Raw genomic sequence first — 22,611 nt, 5'->3', positions numbered from 1 at the left:
AGAGACAGACAGACAGACATACATGCACACACATGCACACACACACTCACAGACACACACACACACACACACACACACACACACACACACACACACACACACAGACACACACTCAGACAGACTGGGGAGGTGGTGTTAAGACTGCCAGACATGTAGTAACACATGTACAGTGAGACCAAGCTGCTGGTAGGAAATGATTCTTAAGAACTGATAAAAGTGATGACTTCACTGCACACAGACACACATACAGAGACAGACAGACAGACACACACACACACACACACATATACACACACACACACACACACACGGCCAGCCTGTGAGTAATGCTGATGTCATGTGCTTTGACTAGCAATGTCTGCTGCTCAGAGCAGATGTGTTTTTGCATATATGTGCGTGTGTGTGTGTGTGTGTGTGTGTGTGTGTGTGTGTGTGTGTGTGTGTAACCCTACAATTACAACTTCACAGACCCAGATGAGGGTCGATGAGCGAGACAGAGACAGATGAATGATAGTTTAAAGTGAGTCAGGGTCTCTGAAGTCTACGTTTATGTCATTTCAACGACTTTAACGTACTGAATTCCAGCTGTTGCAGGTGCGTGGGACGCCAAGTCAGTTTGAGCTGCATGTCCACTCTAATTTGAATAGAAAACAGCCTTGGTGCCCTTTTCCTAAAACCAGGACCCAGCTAGCTGAGATGCTATCGTGTTTTAGCTAGTCGCTACTTGCAGCGATAGCTCGATGTTTTCTTTTGGATTCCTAGATTAGAAATGCTCATTACAAATTATTACAGCTTTGTTCATCAGGTCCCACATTTAATATCAAATCAGATGCTTGTTCCCAGATATGGATCTATTTTAGAGATCGACCGATATGGATTTTTTAGTGCCGATGTTTTTCATCAGCCTTAGCCGATGACCGATACGGGCTGCCGATTTTCTTGAGCCGATATTTGGAGCCAATACTGCTTTTGCTCTCCTCAATTTACATCATAAAAATGTGAACCCTGCCACACTGGATCTGTTTTGGGAATCTGCTCTGCCATTTCTTTAGAAATAATAACCAAAAAACACAGATCAGTTCTTAACTTCTGCAATCATCTTACATTCATATATCACCCAGATTATGTGGGCAATGTGCATCATATGGTTGGTTAACTACTGCATACGGTTAACTACTGCATATGGTTAACTACTGCATATGGTTAACTATATTAACTACTGCATACGGTTAACTACTGCATATGGTAAACTACTGCATACAGTTAACTACTGCATATGGTAAACTACTGCATATGGTTAACTACTGCATACAGTTAACTACTGCATATGGTTAACTACTGCATATGGTTAACTACTGCATATGGTTAACTACTGCATACAGTTAACTACTGCATATGGTAAACTACTGCATATGGTTAACTACTGCATATGGTTATCTACTGCATATGGTTAACTACTGCATACAGTTAACTACTGCATATGGTAAACTACTGCATATGGTTAACTACTGCATATGGTTAACTACTGCATATGGTTAACTACTGCATATGGTAAACTACTGCATATGGTTAACTACTGCATATGGTTAACTACTGCATATGGTTATCTACTGCATATGGTAAACTACTGCATATGGTAAACTACTGCATATGGTTAACTACTGCATATGGTTAACTACTGCATATGGTAAACTAGTTCATATGGTTAACTACTGCATATGGTTAACTACTGCATATGGTTAACTACTGCATACAGTTAACTACTGCATACGGTTAACTACTGCATATGGTTAACTACTGCATATGGTTAACTACTGCATATGGTAAACTAGTTCATATGGTAAACTACTGCATATGGTTAACTACTGCATATGGTTATCTACTGCATATGGTTAACTACTGCATACAGTTAACTACTGCATATGGTTAACTACTGCATATGGTTGACTACTGCATATGGTTAACTACTGCATATGGTTAACTACTGCATATGGTTAACTACTGCATATGGTTAACTACTGCATATGGTTAACTGTGCTTTCATCATCATCTCCAACACAGCCTTGGTGATGCACTGCTTGCTGACATATTATAAGACCGATATAATCAGGTCATCACAACATGTTCTTTGTCAACACATTTAAATAATGGAAGAAAACAATAAACCTTAAAAGTAGCCATTGAAATAAAGTTTTCGATTTGTAATTTAAGACTGCCGTGGTGCTGGAAGCCTGCCAGACGCCTGTCTGGAAATAATGCCGGGAAAAAACTATCGGTGAACGCAGCAGGCCCGATGCCGATACACGTAAAAACACAAATATCGGCCCAATATATCGGCCGGCCGATAAAATCGGTCTATCACTATATCTATTTTGGACATATTCCCAAGTAAAGACTTAGGGAAATCCTCTTGTTTCTATCATGTCTACCTCGTCCTTTGATCAGCACATCTCCAGTACATAACGTGGATTATCCTGAATTATACTTTGTTCCACTCTGTCTTTCATCTTTGCTGTCACACTCCACTGCATAATATCCAGTAAGGCTGGACCAGCACCTTACACATAATACAGCTCAATGCATCATTAGCTTCAGCCTCCAAATCCAGACTCTATAAACTCCTACATCATTCTCATGCTACGTTTCCACGTGGCCGGCAATTATAAACGGACATTTCAACCTCTCCGTTTTCAGAAAAGTCTTCGTTTACATGTACCCGTGTGTATATATGCCGTCAATGCCGTCAAGAGCACGCCAGACCTGTAGGTGGTGTAACGAGAAGCTCAAGCCCACGTTAGCCAATCACAATCCAGAAAATAGCAACAACAGCAACCAATCACTTCCTCTTTCTCTCTCTCGGCTGCCTAAACCTCTGTTTGTCTCCGTTTACGTGCAAATGTGCAAACGAAGATTTCAAAAATCTCCTCTCTGGCCGGAGTTTTTAGAAAGACTCGTTTCAGAGGAGAATTCTCCGTTAGCGTGTAAACGAAGGACACAAACGAAGGGAAATGTCTCCGTTTTTCAAAATAACCATGTAGGTGTAAACAGGGTCTGAGCTTATATACAGAAAGAGAAATTTCAGCCTCCAAATCCAGATTCTATAAACTCCTACATCATTCTACATCATTCTGACTGCGACAGAATGTGTTTCTCTTTTTGCTTATTTCGGTTTGTCTATTGCTGACACCTTGTTCCTTGTTCCTTAAGTTTTGACATGTTCTCTTTCACTCCCTTCTCCCTCTGCAGTCCTCTTTCTCTCCTCCTTTGGTTTATCTGTCTCCCTCCTCCTGTCTTCCAGACTAAACATCATGTCTGCTCTCAGACAGAGGAATTGTGTGTGTGTGTGTGTGTGTGTGTGTGTGTGTGTGTGTCTTTCTCTCTCTGCCTAGTGCCTACATTCTTATCTTGTCTTTCTGTTACACATCCAGGCAGGTATGTCATTGACTGATTACATTACAGCTGTTAAGATTAATGTGGACATATTTAAGTGCACATTTGGTCACCCCTTATATAGTCTGGATCAACAGAAGTACATTTACAGGATAATTGCAGCTGCACACCAGATGTACCTCTTCTTCCACTCTCTGTGTGTTGCCGTTCTCAAACTGTTCTAACATTTGGATCTTGCAACAAGTATGTTAGATCATTTCCTCTCTAACTGGGAGGTTTTATAAAGAATATGTTTAGATCATTTCCTCTCTAACTGGGAGGTTTTATAAAGAATATGTTTAGATCATTTCCTCTCTAACTGGGAGGTTTTATAAAGAATATGTTAGATCATTTCCTCTAACTGGGAGGTTTTATAAAGAATATGTTAGATCATTTCCTCTCTAACTGGGAGGTTTTATAAAGAATATGTTAGATCATTTCCTCTCTAACTGGGAGGTTTTATAAAGAATATGTTAGATCATTTCCTCTCTAACTGGGAGGTTTTATAAAGAATATGTTAGATCATTTCCTCTCTAACTGGGAGGTTTTATAAAGAATATGTTAGATCATTTCCTCTAACTGGGAGGTTTTATAAAGAATATGTTAGATCATTTCCTCTCTAACTGGGAGGTTTTATAAAGAATATGTTAGATCATTTCCTCTCTAACTGGGAGGTTTTATAAAGAATATGTTTAGATCATTTCCTCTCTAACTGGGAGGTTTTATAAAGAATATGTTAGATCATTTCCTCTCTAACTGGGAGGTTTTATAAAGAATATGTTAGATCATTTCCTCTCTAACTGGGAGGTTTTATAAAGAATATGTTAGATCATTTCCTCTCTAACTGGGAGGTTTTATAAAGAATATGTTAGATCATTTCCTCTCTAACTGGGAGGTTTTATAAAGAATATGTTTAGATCATCTCCTCTCTAACTGGGAGGTTTTATAAAGAATATGTTTAACCATGTATCAGCTGATTTAAATAACTCTGCGTATATAAGTAAATAAGTCTGCGTTGTACGACTGCGTTGTGCGACTGCGTTGTGTGTCTTCCCTCTTTCTGGTGCTGTGGCGGCAGAGGTTTTGCCGTGGCGGGCCGCCACTGCAGGGTCAGCATAGAGGAAACACTGAAATGGTTTTCCCAGTTTGGTGTGGAAGAACTGAGTGCAACCCAAAATAAGAAGACAACATGACATGACATGTAGATGTAATGTTTGGCCGTCTACATACTTTTGGCCATGCAATGTGTTACTATTACTACCGCTAACACTCGTCGTGACATTGCAATTGTACTGCTATTACTTTACTCCAATTATTCCTCAATATGCATCTGCATTAAAATGTAATTTCAAGTAGGCTGCATGGCAAATACATGACTGATGACACCAGAATGAACCCATCCCACACATGATTAGGGGAAAACATTACTCACTGCATTCTTAATAATCTTTTCTTCCAAATCTTAAAACTGGAAAATCATATAAAGCCTGTAAAAATATTTCCTCAACCATCCGAGACAGTCAGTTTCTAAAGAAATCTTAGGTCGTTGAATCATGCTTCTTTTTAAAGTCTGGAACTAATTGTTTTTCACAGGTTTTGGGATTTTCAAGACAGTGAGTCACAAGATCATCTTACCACTCTTTTTAAGTCGATTATTGGTTAATATGTTTCCGACCAGGCTGAGTTCCAACTGTGTGCATGTTTTTCAGTCTAGAATCAGGTCGTGTAACCTGAACTCACACAAAGCAGTCTGGTTTTAGACTGATGTTGTGAAGTGGCGTATGTACAACACGCCAATTCGTATGCCATTGTTAGCGTGTTATCAAGACACACACTGGGACTCATTATAGACAATAAACTCAACTTCAAGACGCATGTCACTAACATCCAGAAACGTGCACAACAAAGACTAAAACGCAAGTATTAAACGCCAAACGCAAGTAGCTTTGTGGGAGGATCTCAGGCGCTGTCTGTCTGAACTGTCTGGTCAATATTGAAATCACAATAACTTAACACGATTACTCGTTGACTTCTGGGAAGATTTTGCAATTACTGAAATTAAAAACAGTGGAAAAAGTTAAATAAATCAACAGTAAAAAACACATACAACTGTCAAATTTGCCGTAATACTTGTCCTATTGAAACTTAATTTTTTCATTCAGAACACAAGAGAAAAATAAGAGCTTACTTACATACCGTAACGAGCTAAATATTAGTTTTTCTCGATTATTCTGTTTTTGTGATCAATGGGAGCAGAAATCATAATCACGATTACATTTCGATTAATTAAACAGCCCTAGTGCGAGATTGTGCCCTACATGTCATACGCAAACTGAAAGCCCTTTCTGTTGCCCCCGACCTCCTGCTCCTACTTTTCCAGAGCACCATCCAGCCCACCCTGCTGTACTGCTCACCCTGTTTTTACACAAAGCTAACCACCACCTGCAAAAACAAGCTCATTAAAATCACACATATTGCCTCTAAGGCGGGGGTCTTCAACGCGTTTTAAGCCAAGGACCCCTTAACTGAAAGAGAGACAGAGCAGGCACCCCCTACTACATTGCAAACATGTTATTTAATTGTATAAAAATTAAGTTGCATATTAAACTGGGCTTACAATAACATGTAGGGTGGCCTAAAGCCTTAATACATACCTTTTTTTGCATAGAATACTATGCTTTTATAAATAAAAATTGCTGGCATGAGTTTATAAATCATGTTTTAATGTTAAACATACATGTGGCACAGTGAATCCTTAGGATGAAACTGTATCTGTGTAATATATAATATGTTGGATTAATGTTAACACATTTAAATTTTCTTGGAAACTGTCAAAAATAATTGACATAATTTGGTGGTCCCCTGCAGTAACTCTGAGGAACCCCTAAGGGTCCCGGACCCCTTGTTGAAGATCTCCGCTCTAAGGTAATCAGTCTCCCCACACCCAGCCTATCAGCCATGAATGACACAGCCATCGCACGCCTAGCACGACCAACAGCAGCAGATACAGACCGTCCCCTGGACCTGTTGTCCTACCTGTCTATCTATCTCTGGACCTGTTGTCCTACCTATCTATCTATCTCTGGACCTATTGTCCTACCTATATATCTATCTCTGGACCTGTTGTCCTACCTGTCTATCTACCTCTGGACCTGTTGTCCTACCTATATATCTATTTCTGGACCTATTGTCCTACCTATATATCTATCTCTGGACCTGTTGTCCTACCTGTCTATCTACCTCTGGACCTGTTGTCCTACCTGTCTATCTATCTCTGGACCTGTTGTCCTACCTATCTATCTATCTCTGGACCTATTCTTTACACTACGACCATCCGGCAGCAGATACACAGCAATCAGCTGGTCTAAAGCCTACTTCAGAAACCATGCTGTCCCCACGGCCATCACAATGCCGAACAAACTCTAACAAACTCTAACAAACTCTAACAACTCTAACAAACTCTAACAACTCTAACAAACTCTAACAACTCTAACAAACTCTAACAACTCTAACAAACTCTAACAAACTAACAAACTCTAACAACTCTAACAACTCTAACAACTCTAACAAACTGACAACTCTAACAAACTCTAACAACTCTAACAACTCTAACAAACTAACAACTCTAACAAACTCTAACAACTCTAACAACTCTAACAAACTCTAACAACTCTAACAAACTAACAACTCTAAAAAACTCTAACAACTCTAACAAACTCTAACAACTCTAACAAACTCTAACAACTCTAACAAACTCTAACAACTCTAACAACTCTAACAAACTCTAACAACTCTAACAACTCTAACAAACTCTAAGAAACTCTAACAACTCTAACACTGCCGTCCCTACCTCGGTTGCTTTGCAGTTTTCACATTTGTTGAGTCTATATGGGTCTTAATGTGACTCTGAGTCCATGAAAAGCACTATACAAATTAAATTTATTATTAATGTGATGTGTTTTGTATATGTGTTACATGTTCTATATGTTCTATATGTTCTATGTGTTACATGTTCTATATGTTTTATATGTTCTATATGTTCTATATGTTTTATATATGTTACATGTTCTATATTTTCTATATATTTATATGTTCTATGTGTTACATGTTCTATATATTCTATATGTTCTATATATTCTATATGTCTATATGTGTTACATGTTCTATATGTTCTATATGTTTTATACGTGTTACATGTTCTATATGTTCTATATATTATACATGTTCTATATATTTATATGTTCTGTGTTACATGTTCTATATTTTCTATATGTTCTATATGTTTTATATGTTCTATATGTGTTACATGTTCTATATGTTCTATATGTGTTACATGTTCTATATGTGTTACATGTTCTATATGTGTTGCATGTTCTATATGTTCTGTGTGTTACATGTTCTATATGTGTTACATGTTTTATATGTTCTATATATTCCATATGCTCTATATGTTTTATATATGTTCTATATGTGTTACATGTTCTATATGTTCTATATGTGTTACATGTTTTATATGTTCTATATGTGTTACATGTTTTATATGTTCTATATGTGTTACATGTTTATGTTTTATATGTTCTATATGTTTTATATGTTCTATATGTGTTACATGTTTTATATTTTCTATATGTTCTACATGTTTTATATGTTTTATATGTTCTATATATTCTATATGTTTTATATGTGTTACATGTTCTATATGTGTTACATGTTTTATATGTTCTATATATTCCATATGCTCTATATGTTTTATATATGTTCTATATGTGTTACATGTTTATGTTTTATATGTTTTATATGTTCTACGTGTTTTATATGTTCTATATGTGTTACATGTTTTATATGTTCTATATGTTCTACATGTTCTATATGTTTTATATGTTCTATATATTCTATATGTTATATATGTTCTATATGTGTTACATGTTCTAAATATTCTATATGTTCTATATGTTTTATATGTTCTATATGTGTTACATGTTCTATATGTGTTACATGTTTTATATGTTCTATATGTTTTATATGTTCTATATGTGTTACATGTTCTATATGTTCTATATGTGTTACATGTTTTATATGTTCTATATGTCTTACATGTTCTATATATTCTATATGTTATATATGTTCTATGTTTTATATGTGTTACATGTTTTATATGTTCTATATGTGTTACATGTTTATGTTTTATATGTTCTACATGTTTTATATGTTCTATATGTATTACATGTTTTATATGTTCTATATGTTCTACATGTTCTATATGTTTTATATGTTCTATATATTCTATATGTTATATATGTTCTATATGGGTTACATGTTCTATATGTTCTATATATTCTATATGTTCTATATGTTTTATATGTTCTATATGTGTTACATGTTCTATATGTTCTATATGTTCTATGTGTTACATGTTCTATATGTTTTATATGTTTTATATATGTTACATGTTCTATATGTTCTATATATTTATATGTTCTATGTGTTACATGTTCTATATATTCTATATGTTCTATATATTCTATATGTCTATATGTGTTACATGTTCTATATGTTCTATATGTTTTATACGTGTTACATGTTCTATATGTTCTATATATTATATATGTTCTATATATTTATATGTTCTGTGTTACATGTTCTATATTTTCTATATGTTCTATATGTTTTATATGTTCTATATGTGTTACATGTTCTATATGTGTTACATGTTCTATATGTGTTACATGTTCTATGTGTTGCATGTTCTATATGTTCTGTGTGTTACATGTTCTATATGTGTTACATGTTTTATATGTTCTATATATTCCATATGCTCTATATGTTTTATATATGTTCTATATGTGTTACATGTTCTATATGTTCTATATGGTTAATTAACTATATGTGTTACATGTTTATATGTTCTATATGGTTACATGTTTATGTTTTATATGTCTATATTTTATATGTTCTATATGTGACATGTTTTATATTTTATATGTCCTACATGTTTTATATGTTTTATATGTTCTATATATCCTATATGTTTATATGTGTACATGTCTATTGTTACATGCTTTATATGTCTCATATATCCATATGTTATATGTTTTATATATGTCCTATATGTGTCTCTTGTATTTTTATATGTTTTATATGTTCCATGTTTTTATATGTTCTATATGTTACATGTTTATATGTTCTATATGTTCCCACATGTTCATATATTCTATATGTCTATATGTGTTAAATGTCTATATGTTCTATAAATGTCATAATTAATTTATAATGTTCTATATGTTCTATATTATCCTATATTTCTATATTTCTATATTTCTATATGTTTTATATGTTCTATATGTGTTACATGTCTCTATATTTCCATATGTGTTACACTATATGTGTTACATGTCTATATGTGTTGCATGTCTCTATATGTTCTGTGTTACATGTTCTATATGTGTTACATGTTTTATATGTTCTATATATCCATATGTTCTATATGTTTTATATATGTTCTATATGTGTTACATGTTCATATGTTCTATATGTTATATGTTTATATGTTCTATATGTGTTACATGTTTTATATGTTCTATATGTGTTACATGTTTTATGTTTTATATGTTCTATATTTTTATATGTTCTATATGTGTTACATGTTTTATATTTTCTATATGTTCTTACATGTTTTATATGTTTTATATGTTCTATATTCTATATGTTTTATATGTGTTACATGTTCTATATTGTTACATGTTTTTATATGTTCTATATATTCCATATTCTATATGTTTTATATATTTCTATATGTGTTACATATTTATGTCTTTATATTTTTATATGTTCTAATGGTTTTATATGTTCTATATGTTAACATGTTTTATATGTTCTATATGTCTCACATGTTCTATATGTTTTATATGTTCTATATATTCTATATGTTATATATGTCTATATGTGTTACATGTTCTATATGTTCTAAATATTCTATATGTTCTATATGTTTTATATGTTTATATGTGTTACATGTTCTATATGTGTTACATTGTTTTATATGTTCTATATGTTTTATGTTCTATATGTGTTACATGTTCTATATGTGTTACATGTTTTATATGTTCTATATGTCTTACATGTTCCATATATTCTCATATGTTATATATGTTCTATGTTTTATATGTGTTAAGCAATTTTATATGTTCTATATGTGTTACATGTATATTTTATATATGTTTTATATGTTCTATATATTACATGTTTTATATGTTCTATATATTCTACATGTTCTATATGTTTTATATGTTCTATATACATATGATAATATGTTCTATATGGTTACATGTTCTATATGTTCTATATATTCTATATGTTCTATATGTTTTATATGTTCTATATGTGTTACATGTTCTATATTGTCTCTATATGTTCTATGTTACATGTTCTATATGTTTTATATGTTCTATATGTTCTATGTTTTATATATGTTACATGTGTTCTATATGTTCTATATATTTATATGTTCTATGTGTTACATGTTCTATATATTCTATATGTTCTATATATTCTATATGTCTATATATGTTACATGTTCTATATGTTCTATATGTTTTATACGTGTTACATGTTCTATATGTTCTATATATTATATATGTTCTATATATTTATATGTTCTGTGTTACATGTTCTATATTTTCTATATGTTCTATATGTTTTATATGTTCTATATGTGTTACATGTTCTATATGTGTTGCATGTTCTATATGTTCTGTGTGTTACATGTTCTATATGTGTTACATGTTTTATATGTTCTATATATTCCATATGCTCTATATGTTTTATATATGTTCTATATGTGTTACATGTTTATGTTTTATATGTTTTATATGTTCTACATGTTTTATATGTTCTATATGTGTTACATGTTTTATATGTTCTATATGTTCTACATGTTCTATATGTTTTATATGTTCTATATATTCTATATGTTATATATGTTCTATATGTGTTACATGTTCTATATGTTCTAAATATTCTATATGTTCTATATGTTTTATATGTTCTATATGTGTTACATGTTCTATATGTGTTACATGTTTTATATGTTCTATATGTTTTATATGTTCTATATGTGTTACATGTTCTATATGTTCTATATGTGTTACATGTTTTATATGTTCTATATGTCTTACATGTTCTATATATTCTATATGTTATATATGTTCTATGTTTTATATGTGTTACATGTTTTATATGTTCTATATGTGTTAAATGTTTATGTTTTATATGTTCTACGTGTTTTATATGTTCTATATGTATTACATGTTTTATATGTTCTATATGTTCTACATGTTCTATATGTTTTATATGTTCTATATATTCTATATGTTATATATGTTCTATATGGGTTACATGTTCTATATGTTCTATATATTCTATATGTTCTATATGTTTTATATGTTCTATATGTGTTACATGTTCTATATGTTCTATATATTCTATATGTTCTATATGTTTTATATGTTCTATATGTGTTACATGTTCTATATGTTTTATATATTCTATATGTGTTACATGTTTTATATGTGTTACATGTGTTACATGTTCTATATGTTCTATATCTGTTACATGTTCTATATGTGTTACATGTTTTATATGTTCTATATATTCCATATGCTCTATATGTTTTATATATGTTCTATATGTGTTACATGTTCTATATGTTTTATATGTTCTATATGTGTTACATGTTCTATATGTGTTACATGTTCTATATGTTCTATATATTCCATATGCTCTATGTTTTATATATGTTCTATATATGTTACATGTTCTATATATTCCATATGCTCTATATGTTTTATATATGTTCTATGTGTGATACATGTTCTATGTGTTCTATATGTGTTACATGTTTTATATGTGTTACATGTCTCTTATATGTTCCCATATATCCATATGCCTCCATGTTTTATATTGTTCTGAGACATACAGCATGTTCTATAAGACCCATATGCTCTATATAGTTTTATATATGTTCCCAAGTGTGGATACATGTTCCATGTGTCTCCATATGTGTTACATGCAAGCCTTTATGCTGTTCTATATGTGTTTAAGATGTTTTATATGTTCCCATATGTGTTACATGCTTCTGCTCTTTTATATGTTCTGCTGTTCCATATGTTTCCTTTATATGTTTTATATTTTATATGTTCTATATGCTTTATATGTTACATGTTTTATATGTTCTATATGTGTTACATGTTTTATGTTTTGTATGTTTTATATGTTTTATATGTGTTATATGTGTTATATGTTTTATATGTTTTATATGTTATATATGTTTTATGTGTTCTATATGTGTTACATGTTTTATAGGTTCTATATGTTCTATATGTTTTATATGTTCTATATTTTCTATTATATGTTTTATATGTTTTATGTGTTACATGTTTTATATGTTCTATATGTTCTATATGTTTTATATGTGTTACATGTTTTATATATTTTATATGTTCTATATGTTTTACATGTTTCATATCTTCTATATGTTCTATATAATTTATATGTTTTATATGTTCTATATGTTTTATATGTTCTGAGAAGTGTTCTATTATATAATTTTGAGTATGTTTTATATGTGTTATATGTTTTATATGTTCTATAGTATTTTAGCATGTTCTATTGTTCATGAGTATGTTCTATATGTTTTTATGAGAGTAAAGCAGATGTTTGAGGTGTTCTCTTATATGTCGTTAAGGTTTGAGAGGTTCTATATGTTTGAGGCGGTTCTTGTTATCCACTTCCGTTCCAGATTTTGTATTGCTTTCCAACTCCTGCTTTCAAACTCCCTGCTCCCTTTCTTTCCACTTTCCTTTCTTCTTTCCTTTCCGCTTCCACTCCTTCAAACTCTACTTCCACTGCTCCTTTAACTCTTTCGGCTTGGCAACTCTTTCATTTAACTCCTTTAACTCCTATGCTTTCACTGCTTTCCCTTTCTTTCTTTTCACTCCTTCCTTTCCCTTTCATTCAACTCCTTTCCATTTCACTCCTGCCTGCTCTTTCCTTCTTTCCTTTCTTTCATCTACTCCTTTAACTCCTGCTTTCAAACTCTATGCTCACTCTTCAAACTCTTCCTTTTCCTTTTCCATTTTATTCCACTGTCTTATCCATGACTCTGGTCCATGGCACTGTGGTCCGTTGTGTGTGTGATGTGTTTTATTATATTTTGTTCTATGTTCCTGTATTCTATGTGTTCTATATATTTATGTTCCTGTGTGTTTCTTGTATATTTCCTGTGTTTTTCTGTGTTTCTTGTGTGTTTTTGTGTGTCTGTTCTGTTTTGTGTGTGTGTTCTATGTGTTCTGTGTGTTATGTTTCTGTGTGTTGTGTGTTTCTATATGTGTCTATGTGTGTTCTGTGTTTTTTGTGTGTGTTCTGTGTTGTGTGTTCTGTGTGTGTGTGTTCTGTTTCCTTATTTTCTATATTTTGTGTGTTTTTTTGTGTGTTTGTTTCCTGTTTTGTGTCTTTTGTGTGTGTGTGTGTGTGTGCTTGTGTTTCTATGTGTTCTTATGTGTGTTTTGTTTTTGTGTATATGTTTCTTGTTCTTATATTTTATGTTTGTTTCTGTTCTATGTGTTTGTTCTGTGTTGTGATTTCTGTGTTTATATTTCTGTGTGTTGTGTGTTCTATGTGTGTTTCTATATTTTTTTTTTCTATGTGTGTGTTCTGTTTGTGTGTTTCTGTTTTTCTCTTTTTGTTTTTCTATATGTTGTTTTTTTCTTAATTTCTTCTTTTTTTTCTATTATGTGTTTTTTTTTTTGTGTTTTTTTTATTTCTTTTTGTTATTCTATATTTTTTCTGTGTTTTTGTTTTTCTATGTGTGTGTTGTATTTCTATTATATTTATATTTGTATGTTTTTTATGTGTGTTTTATGTTTTTCTATTTCTATATGTTGTTTTATATGTTCTATATTTTTTGTGTTTTATATGTTCTATGTGTGTTTATGTTTATGTTTTGTATTTCTATGTTTCTCATGTTTCTATGTTTTTTATGTTTTTATTTTTGTGTTTATATGTTTTATTTTTATATTTCTGTTTTATTTTTATTTCTATTTTATTTTTTTTATTCCTATATTTATTTCTATATATATTTTATTTATATTTATATTTTTATTTTTATTTTTTATTTCTATATTTTTATTTATTTCTTATATTCTATATCTATTTTATATTTCCTATATTTTTTATTATTTTATATTTCTCTATATTTTATTTCTATTTATTTATATTCTATATTTCTATTTTTATATTTTCTATATTTCTTATTTTTTTTCTATATTATTTTTTTTCTATATTATTTTCTATTTTTATATTTATATTTCTATATATATTTCTTTTATTATTTTATATTATTTTCTATATTTCTTATTTTTTAATTTTTTCTATATGTTTTATATTTCTATATTTGATTTCTATATTTTATATGTTTTTATTTTTATATATTTCTATATTTATTTTATATTTTATATTCTAATTATTTTATATTTCTTTTATATTTCCTTGTTTTTTTTTATATTTTATATTTTTCTGTTTCTTCTATTTTTTATTTCCTTATATTTTATATTTGTTATTCTATATTTCTTATTTTCTGTTTTCTATATTTTCTCATTCTGTATTTCTTATTTCTATGTTTTCTATATGTTATTTCCTTATTTTATATTTTATTATTTCTATATATTCTGTATATTTCTATATTTTTCTTATGTTGTATTTCTATGTGTGTTCTGTGTTCTATATATTTTATTTCTGTATTTCTGTTTTTTATGTGTGTGTTCTATATTTTCTGTTTCTTCTTTTTTTTATTCTATGTATTTATTTCTATATTTTATATTCCTGTTGTTTATATTTCTATATTTTATTTATATTTTTATATTTCTATATTTCTGTATTCTGTATTCTGTTTCTATGTTTCTTTATTTGTATGTTCTATGTGTGTGATTCTGTTTCTTATTTCTGTTTTCTGTTTTCTGTGTTTCTATTCTATGTGTCTGTGTTTGTTCTATATATTTGTTTTTCTGTGTTTTTCTCTCATTCTATGTTCTGTGTGTGTATTTATATTTCTGTGTTTCTATATTCCTGTGTGTATTCTGTTTTGTGTTCTTTTCTGTGTGTGTTTTCTTATATTTCTGTGTCTTGTGTTTCTTATGTGTGTGTTCTCTTTTCTATATTTGTGTGTCTATATGTGTGTTCTATATGTGTGTTTGTGTTCTATATGTTTCTATATGTTCTATATATTTTCTATGTTCTTTTTCTTGTGTGTGTTTTCTGTGTGTGTTTTCTGTGTGTTTTCTGTGTTCTATATTTTTGTGTTTTTATTTCTATATTTCTCTTTTGTTCTATTCCTTATTTCTATATTTATGTTTCCTGTCTGTGTTGTTCTATGATTTCCTATATTCTATGTTCTTATGTTTTTATATTTTATGTGTTTGTTTATATGTTTCTATGTGTGTTGTGTTTTTTATGTGTTGTATGTTTTATGTTCTTATTATTTCTATATTTATTTATTTTTTTATTTCTATATATTTTTATATATTTTTATTCTATATGTATTTTATATTATTTATATTTTATATATATTCTATTCTATATTTATATTTTATATCTTTATATTTTCTATATATTTCCTACTATATTTTATATTTTTTCTATATGTTTATATATATTTTATATTTCTATATGTTCTATATTTTTATATGTTCTATTTCTATATTATTTTATATTTATATGTTTCTGTATTTTCATATTTCTATATTTCTGTTTTATTTTTATATTTTCTATATGTTCTACTATATGTTTTATATTTTATATTTTCTATATTTGTTATGTTTTTATATTTTTATATTTCTATATTTTTTATGTTTTATATTTATATGTTTTATATGTTTTATATTCTATTTGTTTTCTATATTTTCTTTTCTATTTATATGTGTTATATTTTCTATTTATATTTCTATATGTTTTTTTTTCTATATATTTCTGTATGTGTTTATATGTTCTATGTTTGTTCTTCTGTGTTTTTATATGTTCTCTTGTTCTATGTTTTGTTTTTGTATTTTTTTGTTTTTATTGTTTATATTTTCTATATGTTGTGTGTGTTCTATGTTTTGTTTGTGTTCTTGTGTGTTTTCTGTTATATGTTCTATGTGTTTTGTTGTATATGTATTTTATATTTTATATTTATATGTGTTATATGTTTTTTATGTTTATGTGTTTTTTTTTTTTTTGTTCTATGTTTTTGTTGTGTTTTATATGTTCTGTATGTTCTATATGTGCTATATGTTTTATGTTTTATATGTTCTATATGTTCTGTATGTTCTATATGTGTTATATGTTTTATATGTTATATATGTTCTATATGTTTTATATGTTCTATATGTGTTATATGTTCTGTATGTGCTATATGTTTTATGTTTTATATGTTCTATATGTGTTATATGTTCTGTATGTTCTATATGTTTTATATGTTCTGTATGTTCTATATGTGCTATATGTTTTATGTTTTATATGTTCTATATGTTATGTATGTTCTATATGTCGTGTTGTGCTATGGAAAGAAGATGTGTGGAAATGATTGTCTCTATAGGACAATAAAGACTACCTACCCACCTACCTATCTCTCTATCTACCTACCTACCTATCTCTCTATCTACCTACCTACCTATCGCTCTATCTACCTACCTACCTACCTATATATATCTCTCTCTATCTATCTATCTCTCTATCTACCTACCTACCTATATCTCTCTATCTATCTATATATCTATCTATCTATCTATCTATCTACCTACCTACCTACCTACCTACCTATACTCTCTTTTTAGTGTGTTTATCAACGCCGTTTGGCCTCCATTGACTTACAATACCTTGTGATTGTGTGTGAATTGATGCCGTAGCGAGTCGTATGAAAGGGGGAGAATCTGTAGGGAGGTTGGTCGGGGGGGGAGGATGGGTCAAACACAGGACCTTCACCCAGGAGACCGGGGATCCTAACCCTAACGTTTTAACCCTAATCTAACCCTAACCCATTTCCTTTCCACGTTTGTTCGTTTCCTAAACCCAACCGTAGCCTTGCTATTTATTTTGAAATAAATAACCGTAGTAACACGCCACGTGGCTTTAGAAAGTGGCGTGTGTGTTTACGCTGTGACGTTGCAGACTGCCGTCCGCTGTATACAGCGTAGACATGCACGCTAACAGCTCAAAATGCGTCCAGATAACACGCCAGGTGGCTTTAGGAAAGTGTTGTGTGTGTTTACGAGAAGTCATGATGCCACGTTGCTGGTTTTGTAAGACCAGAACGCTTCTATTCCATTATGAGTATTTTAAAATGTTTATTCATAATATATTTTATTATTTACTGGATTAATTGTTTGGTATATAAAATATGAAATTGTGACAAATGCTGATTTTGTCTGACGAACTCTCGGTGACGAACACGTCAAGTTTAGAGCTGCAGCGATTAGTCGGCGGACAGAGAACATTAATCTAAACTAATACCCAAAATTATCAGGTTCCAGCTCGAGGACATACTGGTTGTCTTAGTCTGAGGATCTCTGGGTCAGGGATATGTACTGGTCTTAGTCTGAGGATCTCTGGGTCTGGGATATGTACTGGTCTTAGTCTGAGGATCTCTGGGTCTGGGATATGTACTGGTCTTAGTCTGAGGATCTCTGGGTCAGGGATATGTACTGGTCTTAGTCTGAGGATCTCTGGGTCAGGGATATGTACTGGTCTTAGTCTGAGGATCTCTGGGTCTGGGATATGTACTGGTCTTAGTCTGAGGATCTCTGGGTCTGGGATATGTACTGGTCTTAGTCTGAGGTTCTCTGGGTCTGGTATATGTACTGGTCTTAGTCTGAGGATCTCTGGGTCTGGTATATGTACTGGTCTTAGTCTGAGGATCTCTGGGTCTGGTATATGTACTGGTCTTAGTCTGAGGATCTCTGGGTCTGGGGCTGCTGCTCTGACAAAACAACACATTTGAATTCAACACCTTGAACTGAGTGGACTGAGAAACTGGCAGAGCTCTGAAGCTGTCTGGGTCAGCCCTGCTGCTTAGTGCCCTCAGCTGGACACACACACACACACACACACACACACACACACACACACACACACACACAGTCACAGTCACAGTCACACACACACACTCACACACAGTCACACACACACAGTCACACACAGTCACACACACACAGTCACAGTCACACACACACACACACACACACACATTCACACACACACACACACACACACACACACACACACACACACACACACACACACACACACACACACACACAGCTTTCATCTAAATAGCCTTTCAGCGTTACCAGCATGGGAATAGAACCCCTAACCCAGGAAGGTTTTGGTGCCTTGCTTCACCAAACAGCACACACATAAAAGCACTCATTTATAAACAAACACACAAACACAGGGATTTCCCGGATAGGACCACACACACACATGAACATGCACGCGCACACACACACACTGTACATACACGCGGGCACGCGGGCAGACAGAAGGCTAGACAGACGTCTGGCTTTGCTCAAATGACGAAGCGGCGAACAAACTTCCAGCTCCCCCCTTTTCTACAGAACAAACCCAGCTTTTCCTCTAATATCCAGCTTCCAGTTTCCTCCTCGGTAACTTGCTGAGAGTTAACACGGTTACGGTCGTGTGTCCACCGTTAAAAACCGTTAAAAAAAAAACCAGCGAAAAGGCAGATTTCTTTTCAAATGAAGCTGCTTAAACGTTAAGATCAAAAGCAGACACAACGCCAACGGCTCCGGATCCCGACCGAAAAATCACACAAATTATATCAAAACTTAGCTTTCACGGCAAACAAAAGCGATTTTTAGAAAAGCCTGACAGTAGAGTAACGTTAATAAAAAGCTGAATTCATTTCGGCTGAGCGGAAGGAAGGGAAAGCCTGCGGTTTTGGTTCAAGTTCAAAACCAAGAGTTATGAATCACAAACGGGTGAAAGGCTCACGGAGCCGTACACGGACAACGTTAACCCAACTTACATACAACAGCAGATTCAACATGAGACATGTAGAGAGGTAGAAAGGTAGCGTTAGATCTGAAACACCACCAAATAGTGACCATTAACACCATATGTCTACGCTACAATGTATCAACATTGTAGCGTAGACATATTAACATATGGTTAACATCCACACTACAATGTAGCCAGGCTTTCTGTAGCCTTCTGGTGACCTATGAGACACAAACTAGCTTGGTTTGACTTTTGAATCCAACGTAGCGGGAGTGTAGCCTCACAGGCACCGTGTACAGACATGGCTTCAAGAAGAAGTCGGTGAATTAGGAACAGACAAGTCATGAAATGTTAAGTTACTCACTGATTTCCATGCTCTGGAGGGACGTGTAGCGCTTGCAGTTACAAGTACACGAGACATTGGCGGCGGCGGTGGCGTTTAAAACACCCATCAAGTTGAACATTTAAAGCCTCCTAAAGCCAGACATGAATACTCCAGAAGAGGAAGACAGGGTCGGAAGAAGGAGAGGAGAGGAGACAATAAAAAAGAGCACATCAAACTCCCCCCCGAAAAATCCTCCCTTTTTCTCTTTTCTCTCCAGCCTCCTCTCCTTCCACTCCGGTCTCGGTTCTCTCCTCCTCTCTCCGGTCTCCTCCTCTTCCTCCGAAATCTATCTATCTATCTATCTATCTATCTATCTATCACCTACTACTACTACTACTCTACTACACTACTAGTTTAATTCTTCCCCCGAAATCTTGTTTCTTATTTTCCCAGTACCCTCTGCTAACTTCCCTCTCTCTCTCTCTCTCCTCTCTCTCTCTCCCCCCCCCTAAAATGTAGATATGTTTTTGTATATGTGGTATAAAGTATTGTTGTGTTGTTGTTGTTGTTGGTTTTGTAGTTGTGTTGTTTGTGTGTTGTTTGTTTGTTTGTTTGTGTTGTCTATTTTTTTTCTTTGTGTTGAGCTGGTGAGAAGGGAGGCGCATGAAGGGTGATGAGTCAGGTCAGGTCTATATATGTAGATCACAGAGAAGACTAGAGGTTACTTTCCTGTTGGCCTGTAGGCCTTGAACATGAAAACTCACTAATGACAGGACATTTAAAAAAATAATAATTGTATAATTCTGATCCTACTTCTGGTGAGAGCTGACCTATTATTATAAATGACATACCTAATACCTAATAAAGGTGCTTTGCCATGGAGCCCAGCATGTGGGATGGGAAGAAATTGAGCACATTAGGCCTAATTAATACATTGTCTGTACAAATTGTCTGTAAATTGTACACAATCTAATTCATGCTCTCTTCTTACTCAGTTGGTGCTCTAGAATACATTTTGAAATAAATAACTGCTTAATTTATTTATGTAATCATAAGGAAATATGATCTCCATACTCAGCTCACTGGCTTCCTCTGTCAAATAGCCCGTTGCAGTCTGTCGCTGTGAAGCAGCCTTGGCCGAGTGGCTGCACTGAGTATTACACGTTCCCAGGATCGTCACGTGATGCACAATGGCCCAAAAAACATTTTTCACACAAACACACAATCACTGGAAAAGGAGCGGCTGTAGAACAGTGAATATGTTTGAGCGTCACAACCAGTGACGGACTGGCCATGTGGAATTTGGGCAAATGCCAGAAGGGCCACCCCCCTCTGGACCCCTATGGGCCACTACTGATAATTTGTCTTTGGTTAATTTTGATTTTAAGTTATTTTATGCATGCAGCCACAAATATTCAAGATTTTACAGCGGCAAAGTGCGTGGAAAGATACACTCGGAAAGCAGAGTTCCTAATTTCCAGGCTCGGTTATTGACTAAAATAGGGCTGGTGTGTTGCAAAAGCCAGGGCCAGTCCGTCACTGGTCACAGCCTCCCTGAAATAGAGAGCCGAAGTCCCGCCCCTTCTACTTCCGGCCAATGGGAGCTATCTTTCGAAAAAATATGAACGAGGGTCAATGGAGAGATGATTATTATCATGGTCTGGCCTCTCCCCGTTCACTACCGGTCATATGTTTTCTGAGTTAAGGTCCCATGAGGTCCACCGGAAGGGGCGGGACTTCGGCTCTCTATGCCTCTTTTTATTGTCAGAATTGACAGAAATCCATTTGGTTTACAGTTTTTTACGATTGTTTACACACTAAAATAAAAATTTTCACACAATTTGCAAAATTCTACTCCAATGAGCAAATCACCTCCACAGATTTGCACAACATTACACACAATGTCTGCTTCACCCTTTTTGCACAACATTACACACAGTGATTTGTAAAACTCTACACACATTTTCACACCTTAGACACAGAGAAGGATTGTGAGGTTACTTCCTTGTCATTACAAAGCACCGGATTGCCAATTACCACACTAATGAACGAATTGGATAAACACATCTACCAGGTGTGGAAGCACACATGTGCTAATTTGAAAACGCAGCACTCAGGTGTGCTATAAAAGGCAGCAGGTGAGTTCACCTGTCTTCAACAAAAATGGAAGGAGAAGAAGAAGAGTGAGAATGAGGTAGAGGAAGAGGCCTAGGTAGAGGAAGAGGAGAAGGAGGAAGAGGAGAAAGAGGTAGAAGAAGAGGCCTAGGTAGAGGAAGAGGAGAAGGAGGAAGAGGAGAAAGAGGTAGAGGAAGAGGCCTAGGTAGAGGAAGAGGAGAAGGAGGAAGAGGAGAAAGAGGTAGAGGAAGAGGCCTAGGTAGAGGAAGAGGAGAAGGAGGAAGAGGAGAAAGAGGTAGAGGAAGAGGCCTAGGTAGAGGAAGAGGAGAAGGAGGAAGAGGAGAAAGAGGTAGAGGAAGAGGCCTAGGTAGAGGAAGAGAAGAACCTGAACAAAGAAGACGAGGACCAAATTTGACTCGAGAAATCCGTGCAACACTTGTTGCCCATGTTATCAGCCGTGGACTGACAGTGATGGAAGCTGGACAAAGAGTTCAACCAAACCTCAGCAGAAATACTGTTGCGTCAGTAATTCGGACATTTCATCGAGAAAACAGGTAAGCTAACCACACAGTATACATTGAAACTGAAGCTTGTATAATCAATATTGTTTACTGTGACATTTGACTGTAGGCTGTCATATATTTATAAATTTATTTATTTATTTTTCTTATTTTTTTTTTACATAGGATTGAGGG

At 33.1% G+C, this 22,611-nt stretch overlaps 1 protein-coding gene across 1 annotated transcript in view; it reads right to left on the bottom strand.

Annotated features, from left to right (window-relative positions):
• The window catches only part of pmepa1 (prostate transmembrane protein, androgen induced 1), a 61,270-nt gene extending 41,166 nt beyond the window's left edge, over window positions 1-20,104 (bottom strand). The window contains exon 1 of the mRNA XM_039797613.1: window positions 19,841-20,104. Within this exon, the coding sequence (XP_039653547.1) occupies window positions 19,841-19,940 (100 nt within the window). The 5' untranslated portion in view covers window positions 19,941-20,104. The remainder of the gene's footprint in view (window positions 1-19,840) is intronic.
• Between the last annotated feature and the right edge of the window lie 2,507 nt (window positions 20,105-22,611).

This window comes from Perca fluviatilis, chromosome 4, assembly GCF_010015445.1.
Source record: "Perca fluviatilis chromosome 4, GENO_Pfluv_1.0, whole genome shotgun sequence".
NCBI classification, from domain to species: domain Eukaryota; kingdom Metazoa; phylum Chordata; class Actinopteri; order Perciformes; family Percidae; genus Perca; species Perca fluviatilis.
This window is presented reverse-complemented; position numbering and strand designations above follow the sequence as displayed.